This window comes from Notamacropus eugenii, chromosome 2 (assembly GCF_028372415.1).
Source record: "Notamacropus eugenii isolate mMacEug1 chromosome 2, mMacEug1.pri_v2, whole genome shotgun sequence".
NCBI classification, from domain to species: Eukaryota; Metazoa; Chordata; class Mammalia; order Diprotodontia; family Macropodidae; genus Notamacropus; species Notamacropus eugenii.
In genome coordinates, this window is record NC_092873.1 from 423,192,294 (window position 1) to 423,215,278 (window position 22,985).

At 33.6% G+C, this 22,985-nt stretch overlaps 1 protein-coding gene across 5 annotated transcripts in view; it reads right to left on the minus strand.

Moving 5' to 3' along the window:
• The window catches only part of CENPF (centromere protein F), an 86,194-nt gene that overhangs the window by 11,801 nt on the left and 51,408 nt on the right, over positions 1–22,985 (minus strand). For 3 of the 5 annotated variants that reach the window (XM_072647842.1, XM_072647843.1, XM_072647844.1), the window contains 6 exons: positions 18,830–22,227; positions 12,586–17,598; positions 10,361–10,492; positions 8,872–9,048; positions 3,598–3,759; positions 1,243–1,405 (listed from right to left, as the gene is read on the minus strand). In XM_072647842.1, coding sequence (XP_072503943.1) covers positions 1,243–1,405; positions 3,598–3,759; positions 8,872–9,048; positions 10,361–10,492; positions 12,586–17,598; positions 18,830–22,227 — 9,045 coding nt within the window. The remainder of the gene's footprint in view (positions 1–1,242; positions 1,406–3,597; positions 3,760–8,871; positions 9,049–10,360; positions 10,493–12,585; positions 17,599–18,829; positions 22,228–22,985) is intronic. The other 2 variants (XM_072647845.1, XR_011975488.1) reach the window with 2 other exon arrangements.

Below are 22,985 nucleotides of genomic sequence, written 5' to 3' on the forward strand. Positions count from 1 at the left end.
CAACATATGATCTTAGCTAAACAAAGCAGACTCCCCTCCGCGAAAATACTTTTTCCCAGGGGTACTTACAAAGTCAAATTAATGACTATGAATTTCACTTCCCACTTTCTCTATCCATACCTTCTGCTAACAATGACAATAAGTAAAGAAATGATCAAAAGGAGATGGAAGAAACAGTCCTGACATAGGTGACCTGTTAGCTCAGTGTACTGCTGAAGGAACACATTCACCAGTGATCATGGTCACACATAAAACCTTGCTCAGTTGAGTCATGGATGGATGGATGGGCAGGTATGTGAAAGTTTTAGGAGAAGGCAAAGCTATCCACAGTACAGATTCTAATCTCGTTATTAAATGTAAGGTAGGCCTTTATCTACTCACTCTTTCCACACAGGTCACCTTAAAAAAAAAAAAACTTTTTTCCTTGATGGTATTTTTACTTAAGACTACTGTCCTTTATTTCTCCCCAGTCCTTGTGCCTAAACCTCTGTCACCATGCCCACACAGTAGCCAAATCCTGTCATCAGTCTCACCTGCCCCTTTCCTCAATGATCTCTCTGCCTTCAATCTCACCTGCTTTACTCTACCTTTATTATTTGCACAAGTCTGACCACATTACTCTCATGCTCAAAAATCTTCTGCGGTTACCAACAAATAGGTCAGCCTTGGTATTTAAGGCCCTGATGATTTGGAACCAACCTAACTTTTCAGTATTAAATCACAATGCTTCCCTTCATGAACTCTATGTTTCAGACTACCAAGGTCACTAAGTTACTCTCTCCTTCCAATATATATCTCAGCCTGTTTCCTGTGATTTTGGGGCAAGTGGTCTTCCATATCAAATTTTCTAACACTTTGTAAATACCTTTATCTTACCCTCCTCCATCAGACTCTTTACCATGCATTATACTTTACTATATACGTATATAAAACATGCTACACTCCCCCTAGTAGGCTGAAAGCTCCTCAAAGGCAGGCAGGATATAGCTTTTCATCCTTGTTTCCTAGCACAATGTTTGCACAAATTGAAGACTTAATTTTGTTGAATCTGAAGGTCACAGTTATTACAACATGAAAAAGCCGGTTTGCTCTTAATAGAAAATTTGAAAAATTCAGAAGAATATGAATTATTCTATTGTTGAATAACAAAGTGACACGTCTCAAATACTACCATGCTTTAAATGAGCCATTTCTGTTGGAAAAAAAAATTCTGGCTATTATTCCTCTAATTATCATGCCTACTTTGTTTCTTATTCTCTTGTGGAGCTTCAAGGTCAATAATTTCTTTCTGTAATGTTTCCTTTTCATTCTCTAGTTGTTTACAGGTTTTGATCAACAACTGTATTTTTCCTCTAGCATTTTCATTCTCCTTCTTCAGCTGGGTTACATATTTCGTATTATCTGCCTGCAAAACAAAAGCACTTCTGGTTAAAACCTCGTACACTTAAATAATGTCTCTGTACCTACAGAAAGTGTCTTCAATGGATTCCAATGGCAATGAAAACTCACATTTTATGGTTTGCAAATTGCCCCCTTTACAACAGCACTGTGAGATGGGCATCCCCAACAGAGAGTATCATCACTCATTTTAGGTGGGGTAACTGAGGGCTTGTAGTTAAGTGACTTGGATGAAAGCATCCTACCATTTGTGTGGCTAAAGCTTCAAAGCTGAGTCCCTCTACTCCCATCCATTTCACCACCTTCTCTATGCTACACTTTATGCCACCACACTATCTCACCAATGGTACATAACAACAAGAATCATTACATTTTGTAATGATTTTAAAGACTAGCTTTTCTTCAGATCTAAGAAACCAACTACCTCACTGGCTAACTTTTCCAAATGATTCTTCAACGTAAGTCTAACCATTTCACAACCTAGAAATATAAACAACATGTTGAATTTGCCAGTTTCGGTGTATTTAATAACTAGAACTATATATATTAAGACATGAAGGTAGATACAAGTTTTAAGTAGTGATCCTTTAGTTCTAAATGGCTGGGGGAACCTCCAAGATCCTCTGAATCTATAATCACATGACATAAATTAAATATTCACCACTGGATTAATTGCATAACAAATGATTCATGAATGAAACTTACAGATATAAATCCAAGAAAATTGTTAAAGGCAATATGTGAGGAAAGAAGAAAGAGATGTTACCTTAACTCCTTTGTCATAAGGGCACAAGTTGCAATAGAAAGGAACATTGAGCCAGGTACTGAACTCCCGGTGGAAGTAGGGATAAAAACCTAGGATTTTGCAACTCTCTGCCACAAGGATCCGGATCGAATGATATATCTAAAGGAACTACAGTAGGCCACAACTAAAAATCATATACTAAATGGAAGTTTTAGTATATGGAAGACTGACGGGTAACAAGTTTTTAAGTATTTTAAAGCCTAATAATAGTGTCATTGTGAATAGGTACAATGAGCAGGAAACATTTCCCAAAATTTAGAGCTACAAGAAAGTGTAATTATTCAAAAAGAAACTGGATGACAACTTGTCAAGAATGCACTAAGAGAATATTCTTATTTAAGTAGGGATTAAAATAACCTCTAAGGTCCTTTTCTAGCATTGAAATTATTAATGTTTAAAAAAATTTTAAGAAAACAAATATTTCATTATTCTGGCTTAAATTCCTATACATCTGAAATTTCAAGAATTTTTTTTTAAATATTTAATTCTGCCACTTAACTAATTCACAATAACTTTTCCTCTAAAAGTGAGGGATTACTGAGTCATTTACTATAATATTTTTCACAATAAAAAATCCCTAGACTAGGATTACATGACCTTATCCATTGTCTTACGATGGGAACATATATAGGAAAGAGCTGAAAGTATGAGGTACTGACCTGGTTATCTCCACATATGCCTCAAACACTAAGGATAAAACTGAAGGAACTGACTTAGTAATAGGTCTAGCAATAAGGTTATGAGATTTACTGGTATATCACAAGCAACTGGTTGGGAAGCTCTGGGAAATATTTATGTTGAAAAAGGATTATGATAGCAGTATGATACGGTAAGTGGTTAAAAAAAAAAAAAAAAATCACCAGATTCAGAGCCAGAGGACTTGAGTTTAAATCCCAACTTATTTGTGTGACCTCGGACAGATCACTTATTTATATCCTTAATTCTCCAACTCTGAGAGAAATTGATTTTAATGTTGTATCTTTTGATTATTAGCAATAATTTGTGATATTTCGTACCTGTCTAAAAACTAGCTTAAAGAGAAGTCCTTCCCTGGTTAAACAATGTCATATCCATTCCAACTCCTTCTCAATCATCTCCACAGCTCCTTAATCTCCTTTCAACAGAACTCAGGGAGAAAAGTTGTCACATGTTTACATGTGCACAGAAAAGATAGCTAAAAAAGATAACTAATCACTTATCAGTCTCGTCAGCAACATAGCCTATGACTTCAATAGTAGCGCTCTGAGCATGAGTTATTATAAAGTTAAGAGAAAAGCAGGACACATTTAAACTTCAACTCTGTAAAGTCAACATAAACCAAATACTCATATTGGTGTCACTATATCATTAATGCCCCTAATATATAACATGTTGAACATTATCAGGGAAAATACCTTGGTTTTCTTTAATTCTTCTAATATCTTACTAGTAGTTTTCAGAGAATTAGTTAATTCTTCTTTATTGGACTTTAAAATCTCCATCTCTGACTTGAGTGAGCTGAGATCCTGTTCTTTACAAATTAGTTTCTCTTGATATGCTTCAATTTCCATTTCATGCTAAGAAAGATAAAATATAGTGTTGGTCAAGTAACAGAGCAAATTTATATAACACCTCACAGTCAAAACAAAACAAAATATTTCATGGCCTGGAATTCTGGGCTTCAGAATTATACCTTCAACAATAAAGGTACAGAATTCTATTTCAGGACCCCCTCAGTAAAGAGTTCTTTTTTCTAAAGAACAAATGCATTTTTATCACTGTATTGTAGGAAAGAGGTCTAAAATACATACATATGTATTTACAAACATTTATAATCTCTCGTTCACTTCACTATTCAATTAAAAAGAAAAAAGAAAACCCCTTTCACATGTATACACAATATAGTTAAACAAATTACCATGTTGTCCACACCCAAAAATGTCTCTCATTCTACATTTTAAGTCCATCACTTCTCTGTCAGGAAATATGTAATAGTAGCAGCAGTCCTCTAGACTAAAATTTTATCAGTAAATGTACATACTAAGACAAGCAGTGCAGTATAGTGGAAAGCTTCGCTCAGAATCAGGAAGATGTCAACAAATCCCACTTCCAACACATAAGAGTTGTATGACCTTGGTCAAAACAATTAACCTTTCAGGATATTCCCTAAGACTACATTTTGTAGAGAAGTTGACAATCTACCTCGGTTAAGAAAACCCTACACTGGAGGTTACTTACACCACTGAAATCACAGCTCTGATTTAAAAAAAAAAAAAAAAAAGGTCCTAACAACTGCACTATAGATTTAGAGACTAAAGGAACCTTAGAGCTGCCTACCAGGGCAACCTGTATCTTTGAAAGGTCAAGAGACTGCCATTTAAGAGTAATCTTAAGGGTAAAAGGGATTTGCTAAAAAGCTCCAAGGGTATACAAATACATTTCTTAACTCAATAGTTATTCAATAAATTGCCAGTAAATACAATATGCTTCCTTTGCTGATTATCACAAAGATTTTAACACAGTTCTACAGTCAGTTTATTCACAAATTCAGGTATACGAATATTCACATGATGTGCTTATATATGACTCAAGTGTATTGAGAATGTGTTATGTGACGTGCACAAAACGGTTCCCTCTTAGCAGCATATCACCTATACAATAATGTTAAAAATTCATATAAAGCAAGATACTTTTCAAGGACACAGTTTAAGTTCATCCTACATGTTCAAAGCCTTAAATCAATTCTCATCCCTCCTAAAAAAAAAAAAAAATCCCTCTAACAAAAATTTTTATAGCAAATTTATCTAATAAAGGTCTCATATTAAAGACCTATAAGGTCTTGAACAAGAGTCATTTCCCAATAAATCAATCATCAAAGGATGTATGATAAAAGGAGGAGGAAAGATGGAATTAGACTATCTTCAAGTATTTAAAGAACTACTGTGTTGAAAAAGGATTATGATAGCAGTATAACACAGTGAGGGTGGTTAAAAAAAAAAAAATCACCAGATTCAGAGCCAGAGGACTTGAGTTTAAATCTCTACTTATTTGTGTAACCTTTAACAGGTCACTTATTTATATCCTTAATTTTCCTACTCTGAGAGAAATTAATTTTAATGTATTATTTAATTATTAACAATAGTTTGTGATATTTCCTACTGACTGAAGACTAGCTTAAAGAGAAGTCTTTCCTTGGCTAAACAATGTCATAAGCATTCCAGCTCCAAGGCATCTAGCCTATAGAATAAACAGGATTCAGTTTGGTTTAGGTCCTTCCCCTGCGGAAAGATCTCCTATCCTTACTCTCCCCTTCATTAGAGCTAGAGGTCACATGTGGCCATCTGGGTCCTGAAGTATGGCCCTTTGGGTCCTGAAGTATGGCCCTTTGAGTCCTGAAGTGTGGCCCTTTGATTGAATCCAAACTTCACAGAACAAATCCCTTTAATAAAAGGATTTGTTCTATAAAACTTGGACTCAGTCAATAGGCCACACCTAGAGACGTAGAAGGACACAGGTTCTCCCGACACCCCCCCCCCCCCCCTTAGAGTGACCCAGGTCATGAAGGAGACTCATACTTCATGATCAGGCTACATTCTCAGCTGACCTTCCCCCCTCCCCCACTGCCGCCGCCACTCTCCAAGGAACTTTGGTTACTGAGAGAAATCATTGACCATTAATTTATTATTGGCTAGTCTATTAATAAATTAATTTATATTACCCAGAACTTTATCTCCTGGAATTTTTACCCATGACAGCTATAAAATGAGAGGATTAGAATGAATCGTTAAGGCTCTTTCTAGCACTGAATCCTATGATTCTGGAGTTTTCTGTTTGAACCCTAAAAGCATTGGGTAAAAGCTGAAGAAAGATTTCTGATCGTCAGGAAAATTTTCTAAGTATTAAAGTTGTCCAAAATTGTACTCACTATCTAGGAAAGCAGTAAATTTCCTATCACTGACACCCAGTTAATGACCATCTCAGTTATTGTAGAGCTATAGGCTGTCAGGTATAGGGCTGGACTACACAACCTCTGTTTGAGATTCTCTCAACTCTAAGTTTCTACAGGTCAGAAAAACACAAGTGACTTGGCCATAGTCCACAACTACTTATTACTAGAATTAGCACTAAAATCTAGGCCACCTGACTCCACAATCAGGACCCTTCCAAACACACTATTCTCACTGGCTCAACAAATTTGATTTGATGGAGTCCAGAAACTATGAGAAAGGAAGTAGACAACAAAAATTAAAGAAGACACCATTAAAAGAACAAAATATTTTTTTGCAATTGGTACATTAGAGTTCTATCTTTTAAATGAAATTCTGTGTGTAAATGTATTCCCCAATCCTAATTTTAATCTCAACCCCAACTCTGACAAATACATTAAAACCTTGCTTGCTCTGATACACTACTTAGTGCTCTAGACAAAAATAAGACCAATAGCAGAGCCAACTCCTATTTAGATAAGGTCAAAGAAATACGCTACTGTGAAGTCATTATTTTACTGAAGTGCTAGTATAATTGCATCATAAGGATAACGGAGTAATCCAAAAATTCCATCAGCATCCATATTTATGACTTTCAGCTGCACATAAGCTGGCTTACCAGATATAAATTAAATAGCATTAACTATCCACATTAGTTTTCACAAATCTACATGTTCTACCATGAAAATTTCCTATCACAATAAACAGCATAATATAGCGATATATTAAAACTGAAAGGCACAACAAAAGGTATTTTTCTAAGTTATACAGAATGAGTTGGGGGTGGGGGAAACTTCATAAAAACAAAAGTAGAAAGGACCTCATGTAACTGAAAACTAGTCATCCAGTGTAAAATAAGTACACATAAATCACTAGCATTCCTGTAAGAGAAATTTTATATTATCTACAGAATTTATAAAAATGTGGGAATATCTACCACAACACTCACTGGAACTATATAAATCAACTACTAAATACTCTTTACAGAAATATAGACCTAAATAATTGAAGAAAGACTAAATGCTTTTTGGTAGTTCACGCCAATACAATAAAGAAGACAAATACTACCTAAATTCATTTTTTCAGGGATGTACCAATGAAATTACCAAAGGATTATTTTTATAGCACTAGAAAAACAAAAAATAACAGCAAGTCATCCAGAACAACAAAAGGTCAAGAATCTCAAAGGAAGAAATGAAAAGAAGTGGTTAAGAAAAAGCCTCACAATTCTTAAACCACATTAGGAAAAAAGAGAAATCATCAAAATGATTTGGTACTGGTTAAAAAATAGATAAATCAATCTGTGGAACATATTAATAATGCAACATAACAGAAGCAAACACAGTAGCACAGAGTGTGGTAAAATCTAAAGATTCCAGTTACCAAATTGAGGATTCATCTCACAAAAACTGCTTAGAAAACTGGAAAGCAGTCTGTCAAAAATTTGGTATAGATCAACATCTCACCACAGACACAACAATGTGAACTCCAAATCGACAGAATGACTTAAATGGAAAGGTCACCATCGTAAGTCAATTAAGAGGATTGCAAATTCAATTTTCAATCAGTAGATACGGGAAGAAATCACAATTAAAGGAGAAGTAAAAAGGATTACAAAAGATAAAAAGATAATGCATGTAAATTTAAAGGTAAATTTAAAAGGTTTTTGCAAATAAAAGCAGCTAGAACAGAAATAACAGGGAAAACACCTGAACAGGTTTATCTGCTGAAGCTCTTCCTCTCCAAGAAACATAACAAACTAAGGATTGTGAAGAGGCAGTTCTCATGGGAAGAAAGTAAGGCCATATCAAAAAAAAAAATGCTTCAAATTATAAATAGAGAAATTAAAATTAAAGCAACTCTGAGGTTCTACCTCATACTCATCAGGTTGGCAAAGATGACAACAAAGGAAAATGACAGATGCTGATGCAGCTACAGTGAAATAAGCACATTAATGACCTGCTGATGGAGTAGTTGTTAAAGCACCCTAGAGTGATTTAGAACTATGCCCCTTTGACTCAGTCATACCACTACTAGGCATACACCCCTCAAAGAGAACAAAGAAAGTGGAAAAGGATCCATATGTACACAAATATTTACAGCAGCTCTTTTTACAGTAGCAAAAACTGGAAACTCACCTTTTGAAAATGAGCTAAATAAATTATGCTAGGTGAATGTAATATTATTGCACCATAAGAATGATGAAATAAATTGTTTTCAGAGAAAATTAGGAAAGTTCCTATGAACTAATATAATAGTGAAGTGAGAACTAAGAGAATAATTTATACAATAATTACACTATTTTTTTAAAAAAACAATTTTGAAAGGCTTTAGAACTCTGATCAATCAATTTCAGAACACAACCCAGTTCTTGTCAGAGATGATGAAATTAAAATACTGAGTATAAATTTTTTAGTCTTGGCCAATAGGATAACTTGGTCAATACTGCTTGACTATACATACCTGTTAGCTGGAAAAACAATAAAATTAAATTTAAAAAACCAAAAGAAGTATCTACCTAGTTTCAATTGGAGACCTATAACATGGAAAGTGAGCAATCCATTTCATTTTTAGACAGCTTTGATTATAAGGAAGTTTTCCTTATATAAGAATATACTCACAGACACACACAGACACAGAGACAGAGACAAACACAGACACAGATACACGCGTGTGCACGTGCACACATAAATAGTTTTTTACCTTTTTGTTTGCTTCCATGAGTAAAGTTTCATATTTCTTACTGGAATCCTGAAGTCTACACTGATAATCTGAGATTTCATTTCTTCCTTTCTCTTCTCTTTCCTTCAGTTCTTTTTGTGCACAATTCAAACTCTTCTTCAATTCACACTTTTCAAGGCTTAACTCATCCAATTGTATCTAAATGCAAAAATGATGTTTGAATAAGTTGATCATTTTTTGATAAAACTTTTTATTTTCCTTTTTTTAAAAGTGGAAAAACCTAAGTACATGCCCACGAAATTTTAAGTTCTGAAGGGAAAAAAACTACCTAGGAACACAAACAGAATCAAATAATATGTTTTAGTTACAAATTTTTTAATGATATTAAACTTGAACTAATATTATACATCAATTAATATATCACAACACAACATTTTTATATTATTTTGAGTACGTATCAGAGGAAGCTGTTAGCTAAATAAACATGAAAACAATATGACTAGATTAGTGAGCCATGGATAATTTTCTTCAATTTAATGTTCATCATCTAACTTGATATCTTAGTTATTTCCTCTTACAGGTTTTGAATAACAGAAATAATAATAACACATATGAATATGTCCCAAGTTTAGAAAACTCAGTTAACTTAGAAAATTGAAAAGCTAATTCAATTTCCTTTCTAACTGTGTCTATTTTTTCAGGAACACCTCATTAACTTGACACTGTCAGAGAATTATTGGTCCCAAATAAGGAAATTTCTGAGATAACCTTAATACTCTAATGCATTTTAAAAAGTCTTAAACATTTTAAAATGAAAGCCTACATAAAATGTTTTATTTACTTGTCTAAATATAATTTTAAACTTTTCTTGATGACTCAAGGTCATTATAAACATCAAAATAAGATTGCTCTGAGAAGCTGGAGTGTGTATAGCTACTCGCTCCTACACCAGATGACTCTAGAAAGCTGTACATTCATAGCTGTCTTTTTCTCCTTCACTGTCAGTGACCTTTGTGTCTACTCTTCATAAGATTCAAGCTTTTAACCTGAATTAAGCTACTGCTACTGATTACTGGAATTGTGCAAAAAATAAAGTTTCTCATCGATCAAGAGGCACCAAGAGTCCCCTAAGAAATAGTGGGCTTTATTTCATGAGCACTTATTTGCCTGTTCCTAAGCTAGTTTCCTAAGTAGGATTCCAGATGGGTTGAATAATAAATAACAACAACGTTTACCCACAGCATTAAGGTTTACAAAACCCTTTCCATTCCTTATCTCATTCGGGCCTCACAAGAACTCTTGTAAGCAGATCTGACAGATACCATTATCTCCATTTTTAAAAGTGAGAAGATGAAGAAGTCTGATCAATAGATGGACTGGGTATCACTGTATTGGAAAGCAAAGGTTTCAAAGATATTTCATGAGTCATACAAGACTTCCTAAATAACAAAGGTGGCTTTATTAATCTGAAATTATTTAAATGTAGCCAGCATTTCAGAGAGCAACTTACTTTACTCTTCTCTGCTTCTGCTTCTCTTCTATTCTTCTCTCCAGTATATTCTTCTTGCAACACTGTCATCTTTTGCATCATCTCATTCATTTCCTTCTTTAGCAGTGCTTCATTATCTGTCGCTTTATTTATCTGAAACAGAATGTTTAATTAATTTCCCAAATATTACTTAGATGGCATGTGGATTTTTAACTAAATCAACTACTTCTCTACAACATATTCTGGATAATTACTTTAGCCTTCAAAAAACAATGTAACTTGGTCAATTCTCACCTCATTAAAGCATTCCAAGAATTTTCAAAACCCACAAAAGCATTCTTTCCTTCTCAGTGAAGATTTTACAGAAAACAACTGAGAGGGATAATATCAAAGGATATTACTAAGTCTTCAAATCCTTCACAAACATACATTACGAATTAAACCTAAACAACATTCAGGAAAAGCATATTAAAAAACTATGAAACTACTTTTTGGATTTGATTGGCTCTAGATTCACTGCTAATCCCCATCGTATGCGAATCTAAAAGAAGCATCCTTACTAGAACGTGCTAGAGAGCTACTTTTATGAATACTTAGTTTTAAGATGAAAGAATTTAACCATCTCTAAAGTAACAGCTATCTCAGTCTAACAGTATAGAAAAGACCCAAAGTGCTTTAAGAAAACAGACTGTTCTGCATAAGTAAATTTTCTGATTTACTACTCTATGTTTTAACTCTTGCTATTAAAGGGGGAAAAACCATTATGTATCTACTATGCATCCACGATCCTATGTGCTAGTCACTGGTAATATAAAAATGAAAAACAATAGAGCCGTTGTTTTCAAGGACTTTACAATATTTTAGGGGAACGAAAAAACATTTACACAAGAAAGAAGATTGTAAAAAAGAATGTAAAAAGAGTAAAGGGAGATTAAAAGTTAAAAGCTACTAAAAAAAAAAATATAAGGAGGTAAGGAACACTTCCAGCAAGGGGGAAAGAAAGAAAAAGAATGTATTTCTATCGTGCCACATGGCAGGCATTATGTTAAGTGCTTTTTACACAGATTATTTCACTTAATCCTCACAAGAACTCCAGGAGGTAGACAATATTGCTTTCATTTTTACAGTCCAGAAAACTGAGGCAAACAGGTTAAGTGACTTTGCTCAAGGTCACATAGCTGGTATATGAGGATTGGATCTCAGGGCTTCCTGACTCTAGTCCCAGGACTCCATGCACTCTACTACCAGCTGCCTTCAGCAAAGGGATGTGTATGGGAGAAATGGAAGGAGGGGAACACCCATTTGAATACTGAAGTTAGATTTCAACAGGTAAAAATATAGAGGAAATCTCTTCTAGGCACAAAAGACAGCCTGAATGAATGCAGGAACAGACACAAAAAGGAATTCATCTGGAAACAGTTCAGTGTGGCTAAAACACAAAAAACATGAAGGGGATAGTGTGAAACAACCCTGGAAATAAATCTCTATATAAACATAACCAATCTCCTTTCTTGCTTTAATATTAGAAATATATTGAACATAATGTCTTTTGGATGATTAATTCTGAACATTAATTTCTACGACAAAATTTTGTGAAAGCAAAAGGGCAAAAATCATCCTAATATTAATATCTGATATCAGTTGTCTTATAATTTATCTCTCTCTAAAAAGCAAAATTAGCCATCAAGTGTTCTGGTTAAATTATATCTTGCTATGGTTAGGGTAGACATCAATAGTAAATATTACTAAATATCAAGAGCAGATACCACCCATAATCCTCAAAACCTCTCTATTCCCTCATACTTTGAAAACATGAATATGGATCACATTATCGTGACGATCTATATTATGAACATGAGACAGCAATAGACAGATAGCAGGGCAATCAGGATGAGTAATATTCAAGTCTTACCTCTGATAAATATATTTATGGCATGAACCTGGGGAAGTCACTTAACCTTTCAGTAGCTCCCTGAAGTTGCAAAAGGGTTACCATCTGCATGGGTAGACATTTCTACATTGAGAACTCCCTACACAAATGTAATTCAAGGTCTAAACAAAATTTTAAAATTACATATACTAGTAACGCAACTTGGAAACTACAGGACTATTTTCCCACTAATTGTTATTTGAAATAACAGCAATATTCATATAGTATTTAAAGATTTTCAAAATATTTACTCAAATAAAATCTTATGAATATCTACAAAGATGCAAATAACATAATTCACTTTTTCATAATTCACCTTTTCAAGAAGAGACAAGTTTTCCCTCTTTGTCAACTCAAGCTCATTCTCCAGATTTGCATAAGAACTTTGCAGAGCTTCTAAACTGTCAAACAATGTTTCATTCTTGGATAGTTCTTGGATCTTCTGTTGTAACTCTAATGTCAGATTTTCCAGCTGTGATTTTTCTTTCTCCAAGAGTTGCTGCTCTATCTTCATCTGGGTCAACATAGAAGAGAGCTTTCTGAGGTCTTCAACTTGTTTTTGAAGTATTCTGTTTTCTTCCATTGCCTTCTCTAATTTTTGTTTGTTGCTTTCCAGTTTTTGAATGAAGTCATTCATAGTAGATTTCAGCACAGCATTATTATTTTTGCTCTCTTCAAGCTGCTGCAGCAAATTTATTTTCTCGTTCTTTAGACAATCCATTTGACAATTTAGATCCTGTTCACTGACCTTCCATGTGTTACGTTCTTCATGTAAGGATTCTATTTTCTCATTTAGATCATTCAACTGTTTTTGAAGCGACTCTATTGTATGGTTGGATTCTTCTTTAGATTTTCTCTTTTCCTCTTCTTTTTCTTTCAGTAGGTTTTCAAATGAAACATTTAACATTTTCAGTTCTGACACCTGCCCCTGCTTTTCCTGTAGTTCTTTCAAAATGTTTTCTTTTTCTGATGATAAGGAAACAACTTCAGTTTCCAAACATTTTAGGGTGTTGTTCAACTCCTCTAATTCACATAATTGCTTCAACATGTTTTCTTTTTCTGATGTTAAGGAAGTAAATTTGGTTTCCAAGCACTTTAGCTTTCTGGTCAACTCTTCTAATTCAGAAGTTTGGCCCTGCTTTTCTTGCAACTCCTTTAACATGTTTTCTTTTTCTGATCTTAAAGCAGCAATTTCAGGTTCCAAACATTTTAGGTTTATGGTCACCTCTTCTAATTCACAAATGCGACCTTGCTTTTCCTGCAGCTCCTTCAACAAGTTCTCTTTTTCTGACCTTAAAGCAGCAACTTCAGGTTCTAAACATTTTAGGTTTGTGGTAATCTCTTCTAATTCACAAATGAGATCCTTTCTTTCTTGCAGCTCCTCCAACATACTTTCCTTTTCTGACCTTAAAGAAGTAACTTCAGGTTCCAAAGATCTTAGACTTCTGGTCAACTCTTCTAAATCAGAAACCTGACCCTGTTTTTTTTGTAGTTCTTTCAAAATGTGTTCTTTTTCTGATGATAAGGAAACAACTTCATTTTCCAAATATTTTAGGTTTTTAATTGACTCTTCTAATTCACACAGTTGCTTCAACAGACTTTCTTTTTCTGACCTTAGAGAAGCAACTTGAGATTCCAAACTCTTCAGATTTTTGATCAATTGTTCTAATTCAGACACTTGACTCTGCTTTTCTTCTAACTCCTTTGACATGCTTTCTTTTGCTAACCTTAAGGAAACAACTTCAGTTTCCAAACATTTTAGGCTTATGTTCATCTTTTCTAATTCAGAAATTTGATTCTGCTTTTCTTGTAAATCATTCGACATTGCTTCTTTTTCTAACTTTAAAGCAGCAAGTTCAGGTTCCAAACATTTTAGGTTTAAGGTCATCTCTTCCAATTCACGAATGTGACACTGTTTGTCTTGCAAGACCTTCAACATGTTTTCCTTTTCTGATCTTAAAGAAACAACTTCAGGTTCCAAAGACTTTAGACTTTTAGTCAATTCTTCTAAATCAGACACTTGACCCTGCTTTTCTTGTAGTTCTTTCAAAATATTTTCTCTTTCTGAAAATAAGGAAACATTTTCATTTTCCAAACATTTTAGCTTTTTAGTTGATTGTTCTAATTCATACAGCTGCTTCAACAGATTTTCTTTTTCTGATGTGAGAGAAGCAAATTCATTTTCCAAATTCTTTAGACTTTTGGTCAACTGTTCAAATTCAGACACTTGACTCTGTTTTTCTTCTAACTCCTTCAATAGATTTTCTTTTTCTGATGTTAAGGAAGTAAATTTTGTTTCCAAGCACTTTAGCTTTCTGGTCAACTCTTCTAATTCAGAAGTTTGACCCTGCTTTTCTTGCAACTCCTTTAACATGTTTTCTTTTTCTGATCTTAAAGCAGTAATTTCAGGTTCCAAACACTTTAGGTTTATGGTCACCTCTTCTAATTCACAAATGCGACCTTGCTTTTCCTGCAGCTCCTTCAACAAGTTCTCTTTTTCTGACCTTAAAGCAGCAACTTCAGATTCTAAACTTTTTAGGTTTGTGTTCATGTCTTCTAATTCACAAATGAGATCCTTTTTTTCTTGCAACTCCTTCAACAGACTCTCCTTTTCTGACCTTAAAGAAGTAACTTCAGGTTCCAAAGATCTTAGACTTCTGGTCAACTCTTCTAAATCAGTTTCCAAACATTTTAGGCTTACGGTCATATCCTCTAATTCACATATTCTATCCTGCTTTTCTTGTAGTTCCTTCAACGTATCATCTTTTGCTGACTTTAATGATGCAACTTCAGTTTCCAAGTATTTTAGATTTATGGTCAACCCTTCCAGTTCAGAGACTGTATTCCGCTTTTCTTGCAACTCTTTTGTCATATTTTCTTTCTCTGACCTTAAGGAAACAACTTCAGTTTCCAAACATTTTAAGCTAATGATAAGCTCTTCTAATTCAGACACTTGATTTTGTTTTTCTTGTAGGTTTTTCAAAAGATTATCTTTTTCTAACTTTATAGTGATAAGTTCGGAATTTAAGCATTTTAGCATTTGGACTAATCCTCCTAATTCAAAGACTTGATAATGATTTTCTTGTAATTCTCTCAGTATATTTTCTTTTTCTGACCTTAAGAAAACAACTTCTATTTCCAAACATTTTAGGGTTTTAATTGATTCTTCTAACTGGCAAACTTGATCATGCTTTCCTGTTAATTCTTTCAATAAATTTTCTTTTTCAGACCGTAAAGCAACAACTTCTACTTTTAAACATTTTAAGCTTTCAATCAATTCTTTTAATTTATATACTTGATCTTGATTTTCTTGCAGTTCTTTCAATACATTGTCTTTTTCCGACCGTAAGGAAACAACTTCAGTTTCTACACATCTTAAGGTTTCAGTCAATTCTTCTAATTCAGACACTTGACTCTGCTTTTTGTGCAATTCCTCTGATATATTTTCTTTTTCTGACCTTAGAGAAAAAACATCAGTTTCAACAAATTTTAAGTTTTGGGCCAACTGTTCCAATTGTGACACCTGACCTTGCTTTTCTTGTAACTCTTTCAATATATTTTCTTTTTCTGTCCTTAAAGCAGTAATTTCTGTTTCTAAACATTTTATGGTTTGGGTCAACTCTTTCAATTCAGACTGCTGACCCTGATTTTCTGGCAACCCATTCAGCATATTTCTTTCTGCTCTTAAGGTAAATAATTCCAATTCTGAACATTTTAGGCTTTTGGTTAACTCCTCCATTTGTGCTTTCAGTGTTTCTAATTCAGACTTTGCATTCTCAGCATCAAGAATCACTGCTTCTTGATTTTCTTCTGACATCTGCAATTCTCTTTCAAGTGCTTCAATTTTGTCCTTAAATGAGTCAGTGTTACGTTCACTTTCCTTCAGCTTTTCTATAACATAGTGTTTTTTCTTTTCATCAGCCTCTATGCGGATTTTTAGTTTTTCTATGCCACTTCTGAGCTGATGTACTTCTTCTTGTGTTGAATTCAATCTTGCTGCAATCTCACCTTTTTCGATTAGAGAATTCTCTAAAACCTTAGAAAGGCTTGCATTTTCTGCTTCTGATTCATTCAACTTGGCTTTCAGGTTTTCTGATTCTCTTATAAGTAGCTCTTTCTCATTGGTCAATTGATCAAGTTCATTTTTTAAGCCATCTTTTGCCAAACTAAGCACCTGTGTATTCTTCTCTAAACTCTGAAGCTGTTCTTGGAGATGATCCTTTTCTTTTAAAAGTTGGTTTACATCAGATGACATAGTCTGAATGAGTTGTGTTTTGTCTCTTACCTCAGACTCCATTATTTCTATATGTTGCAAGGACCCCCTTTGAGTTGACTCAAACACTTCAATTTTTTCCTTCAGTTTTTCACATATGTCTTCTATTTGCATTTTTTCCTTTAACAGAATGTCTAGTTCTCCGCTAAGGTGGTTTTTCTCAGATATAACCACAGAAAGTTGTTCTTCAAGATTGGACACCATTTTCTGTTTATTATCATTATCTTTTTCTAAACAGAGATTCTTTGTTTGAAGACCTTCTAAGTCAGCTTCAAGGGAGAAGGCATGATTCTCAATGTTAATCTTTTCAGATTTTACCCTCTTCAATTCATTTTCAATTTCAAGAAATTGTTCTTTCCAGTCTTTATGTACCATTGCTATATTATCTTCAACATCTGCAGTATCCGTGAATATAGCTTTGTATGGTCTTGAACCAGAATTTAAGTTTTCCAAAGATGTTACTCCCTGAAGTAATTGTTGATTTTCATAAGAGAGGGATTCCAGTTTCTCACTCAGATCTGATTTTTCTTTTTGAAGTTCCTGAATGACTTTTTCTAATTCTGAACACATGCATATCTTAGCAGTTAGTTCAGCCTTTTGTAAACCCAGCTTGGAGTCTAATTCTTTTATTTCACTGAGTAATCTATCAACTTTTTTATTACTTTCCTCTATGCCATGGAGTAACTTCAAGTTTTCATTTGAAGTCTCTTTTACCCGCATTTGAAGATTCTGGATGAGTACCTGATTCTCCAGGAAATCCATAGCTGCTGAAGGATCATTACTAGAAAATGATAATTCACGAATGCATTCTGAATTGCTTGGCATTTTATCTGATGAATTTCTATGTTCATTTTCTAAGTTCAGTTCCTTAGAATTTACTAATGCAGTGCTGACACCATCAATTTCAGCTATTTTCTCACACTCCAAATTTAAGGTTTGTTGAATATTTTGCTCACAAATGTGTAGTCTGTCACTCTTAATTATCTTTTCATCAACGAATGAAGTATGTTCTTCTGATTTATCTGAGACATTGCTTTCTTGGTCATTCTTCATTGCCTGTAATTACAAAATACCAACAATAAAGTATTTTATCTTCCACAAAGAAATATAGAAAGCTAAAAACTATTTTCCAGATATATTTTTTTCCACAATAAGAAAGGTGAACATTCAACTGTCCTCTTATCTCCCAAACTGGCCCTCAACTCTCCATTAGGACTGTCAAAGTAATCACTTTAAATGTTATTTTATTTAAGGTAGATAATTGTAGCCTATTTGTATTAAATGTAATTGGGGCAGGAGATTTGAAACATTAATAGTAGAAATGTAAAACTTCCCTTCTCCTGTCCAAAAATAATGGCAGGTAAATTCCAATCTACTCATCTTTCACTTGGTAAATATTAATTTGGCTTTTTTTTTTTAAGATTTCAGTTATTTGAAATAAAAATGAATGTTTAAAATATATCTAAAAATTAAAATCTACTAAAATAGTTGCTCAGTAAAACAAAGGTGTGTTTTAAGTAGGTAGAACTAAATTAGATATGTCATAGTAAGCTACCAGGCCAAAAGTTTTCAAACACACGTACTAATTATAAGGAATTCTTTCTTAATTGCTGTAATTCTAAAACATAACATTCTTCCTGAAAAGTCACAGAGGTCAACCATCTCACAACTTTGTGTTTTCAAGCCAAATTTACATCAAACACATACTTGCTAATGTTGTTAACCAACATCATTTAACAATTATATTATTGCTATTTTTAATAAAATTCACACAATATAAAAATGAAATCTTAATGTTTAACCAGTCACCTAGAAGACACATTAAATGATCCCCATTGATGTGATCTAGCAAATGATCCCCAGAAGAATTCCTGTAAGCTCCAAATAATTTGTATCATCATGTAACCAATCAACAATAGTAGGCAGGATAAGCCTATACAATCACTACCTCATGAGTTGTGAATAACATGTACTCATTCCTTCAAGTTCACGTTCAAATATTATAATATTGCTAAAAGCAGTCACCATCAATAGTTCCATATATACCATGGTTGTGATAATGCCAATCACAGTAACAATTTGCTAAAACCAAGCATTAATTTGTTTTCCTGAAGTAGTAATGTAGTTTTTTAAACAAGTTTCAAATATAAGAAATTAATTAGGTTTATTTTGTTTTAATATTTAGGGAACCTTTAATCATCATGCTGGATTTAGCATAACAATGCCTTTTATTCTTTGAACATAAGTAGGTATGCTAAGGAAAAATAAGCTTGTTGAACATACTTACATCTTCACTTTCAGCAATAAGGAATGAATGGGAACTTAAATCAAGACCTTGAAATTGAAGTCTTGCTACTTCAAGTTGAAGTGACAAGTACTCAGTCTGTTTCTTTTCTGCTGCCAACTTTGACTCCATTTCCACAGTCACGCTTGCCAGCTTTTGTTGCCACTGCTCATTTTCTAATAAATATTGCTCTCTAAGAGATTCCAGCTCTTTTCTTTCAGAATTTATGAGTTGTTTAAGCTCTTGAATCTCTTTATCTTTCACATTATCTTGACTTTGATATTTGTCTTGAAGATTCTTCAGTGACATCTGATAAGTTTGGCAAAGAATCTCAAGTTCTTCAATATTCAAACTGGGATCAGATCTAGCAATTTTCTTAGTCATGCAGTCTACCTCAGGACTGCTACAAGGGGTTTTCTCTACATTAGGACTGGACTGACTGTCTAAAATATTTTCTTCTAAACTGCTCAAAGAGGATATTTCTCTTGTTTCTTCAAATAAGTCCTTACAAAAAGAAGATTCCACAAAACTTGTAAGATTGGGGATTTCATTCATACAAGAGGATGATAAAGATTCACCCTCTTCTAGGGCAAATTCTTCTTTACCAGGAGTGCACTGCTTCATCAAATCACTTTGTAGGTTTTTAAGATTCATTGACAATACAGAATTTTCAGCCTTTAGGGTGTCAGTGTAAGAACATAGTTCTGACAACTTGGAGCTCAAGGAGCAGTGCTGTTCATGCAAAATTCTGTGTTCAACTTGCAAAGATGAAAATTTTTCTTGTAACTCAACAAAATGCATCTGAACTTCTTTGTTGGACAGTTTCAAATGTTCATAGTCACCACCATTTTCAATACTGCCCTCTAGAAGTTTTAAACAAATAGACTTTGGTTCATTATATTGTTCCCCAAATTCATCTTCACCATTCTCTTCAGTATGATCACCAGCAAGGTCATTATTTGCATTATTTAGTGTTTTAACTTCATTCACTAGTTTCTCTACTTTTTCTGCCATTTTGGTAGTTGCTAAGATATATTCTGATTTTGAATCATTCAGCTCAGAAGTTAGTTCTAACTTTTCAATTTGTAGACTCTCACACATCTTCTCTAATTCATTTAGTTTATTTACTGCTGTCTGCAATGAAGTCATCAGTTGTGCATTATCTTTTCTACTTGCTGATAGTTCATGTAGAACTGAAATATACTTTTCATCCATTTCTCTTTCACAGTCCTCATAGTTGTTGGCTTCAAATGACTGATCATATTGCTTAGTTTCCATTACCTCTGAATCTCTAATTTCTAAGTCCTTTCTAATCATTTCTAATTCTTGCTGTAAGATCTCTTTCTCCTTTTTACTTTCCTTAAGTCTCAATTCCATATGTTTGACAACTTCCTCAAGTTGTACCTCTTCTGCATTATAAGTATTTAAAGAACTGCCTTTAGCTTCAATATTCAAATGAAACATTTCATCTTGAATCATTTTAAAATTATCTAATTCATTCCCATTTTCATTTAAAGACTCACTGATTTGTTCAGAGGCAGGGCTGCCAGTAAGAACCAATTCATTCCTTTGCACATCTTTTGCCTTAACTAATTTCATCAATCGATCATTCTCTTGCAGCAAGACATGATACTGTTCCTGCATTTTGCTTTTTTCACACTTGAAATTTGAAATTTCTTGTCTTAAGCCATCAATTTCAATCTTCAAACTATTTTGAATAGCTGCAATTTCAGCTCTCAGTCCACACTGTATTGTCTCCCTCTCAAGAATTAATTTCTCATTTTTTTCCTCAGCTAAGGCTAACTTGCCTACAAAATCTTCACGTTCTCTTGCAAAAGCTTCTTCCAAGTCTTTTAATTCATTATTTCTGTTTCCATAAAGACTATCCACATGTTCACTTAAGATACATTCCAATTTTATGTTCTTTTCCTCCATTAATTTGTAATTTTCTTTAAGGAGTTCAAGTCCCTTTTCAGCTTCTTCACATCTCTTTAACAAAAGAAGCTCTTCCCCTTTGTTTCTATCAGAAAGCTCTGAAATATTTTTCTCCTTTTCAATTAAACAGTTCGAAAAACTTAAATTTTTTTGTATCAAGTTCATTTTTTCTATATTTAAAATTGCATTAATTTCCTTGAGATTCCTATTTTCTTGGGCCAGTTCTTCAATTTCTTGCTTGTTTTGAAAAAGAACTGAATTAATTTCCTCTTTCTCAGAACTCAGGGTTTCAGATATCAACTGCTGTTCCTTTACTGACTCTTCAAGTAATTGGTTATTGATTTTTAAATCTTCAATCTCTGCTTGTCCAGATTCCTGTTGTTCACTCACTATTTGAAACTGCTTATCCACAAAACTTTCCTGCATATGTTCTACTTTAACCAGATTTTCTTCTGTTTCACCTTTGATTTGCACCAACTCTTCACAATGATTTTGTAAGTCTGAGTTCATCTGCTTTTGAGACTCTATTGAAAGCTCAAATGAAGAAACTTCATCTTGTAGTACAGCTGTACTTTTTACACTCTGGTTTTCTAAATGTAATTTCATTTTCTGATCTCCCCCTTCTAAAGGTAGTCTGCCTTGAATTTCAAGTATATTTGTAAAAGAATCATTCAAAACTGGCTGGTCTAAAATCAAAAGATCCCCACAGTGATCATCACTTGTCATTTGAGAAATGTCTTTGGATTTTATTAGACTATTGATCCTTTCATATTGTATACACAATTCTTCATAACGCTGATCTTTCCCCAGCATTTCACTGGACATTAACTGTAGTTTTTGTTTCAGATGTTCAACTTCCTCAGTTACCTGAACTACTTTCCAAGAGAGATTTTCTATTTCCTTTTTATATTTCTGATCTGAGCCTTCAGCTTTTAGCTGGAGTTCATCATAAGCTCTTTTCTGTGCTTCTAATTCTACATTTTTTCCTTCTATTGCATTCTGAAGGTTTCTGATCTCCAACCCTAGGTTTTCTTTTTCAATTTCCATTATTTTGAAACTTTCACTGGCATCATGATTTTTCATCTGCTGAGTCTTCAGACATATTTCCAAATGATTCATTTTGCTTTCCAAGCCTTCCTTTTCCAATAAAAGCTGATTCAAAAGTTGTTCTTTCTCACTTTTCCACTGAGAAAATAGATTTGTCTCTTTTTTTAGTTCTTCACATTCCTTCTCCTTTAATTCCAAGGTACTCAGTAACCCTTCTGACTCTCTCTCTATTCTGCTTAATTTATCATTCAGCTGTCCAATATGATGTTCCCTTTTTTTCAGCAGATCTTGAGAACAATCCCGTTGCTTCTCTAGATCAGTCACTGCAAGCTTCAGTTTCTCCAAAGTCAAAGATTTTTCCTGTTGATTCATTTTTTCTTGAAGAGCTTTTAAAGCTTCCTCTTGAGTGGCATTCTTATCTAAAAAACATAATGCTTTTATTAATTATAATCTATGGGACAATAAATTTAAGTTTACGGTGAATAACCTATATACCTTTCTTGACTAATTTCAACTCATTATTTAAGTTTATATACTTGAAGAGGGAAACTATTATTTACAGGAGATCAGGTAGTGAATTTTTTTCAGACAATACCAAAAATAACACCAGAATAAACATATAGCAATCATTACTTTTCAATGTACTTTTCAAGCTTTAATATTCTTTTTCAGCAAATTTAATTTTATAAATCACTGACAAAGAAACAAACAGATCATAGCAAAACAAGGAAGGGATCACCCCATTTCCTAATGCATATTGTTCCTATAATCTCTTCTGGTTTGTTTTTTGTTTTTTTAATGACTTGAAAGGTTTATACTGTCCCTGTCATTCTAAGAAAAACTGCTAGATTCACCTATAACTACTTAGAACAAAAAGAATTTCAAACATACAGCATATGGTTATCATAACATAGGGCACAGTGCCAGGCCTGGAATCAGGAAGACTCATCTGTATCAGATACTACCAGCTCTGTGACCTTGGGCAAGTCATTTAACTCTATTTGCCTCAGTTTCCTCATCTGAAAAATGAGCTGGAAAAGGAAATGGAAAACCACTTCAATATCTTTACAAAAAAAGTCCCAAATGAGATCAGGAAGAGTCGGATACAACTGAAAAACAACAACAAAAATCTTAACATGGCACCTGAAAATATAAACCAGATGCAATGAGGGAAAAC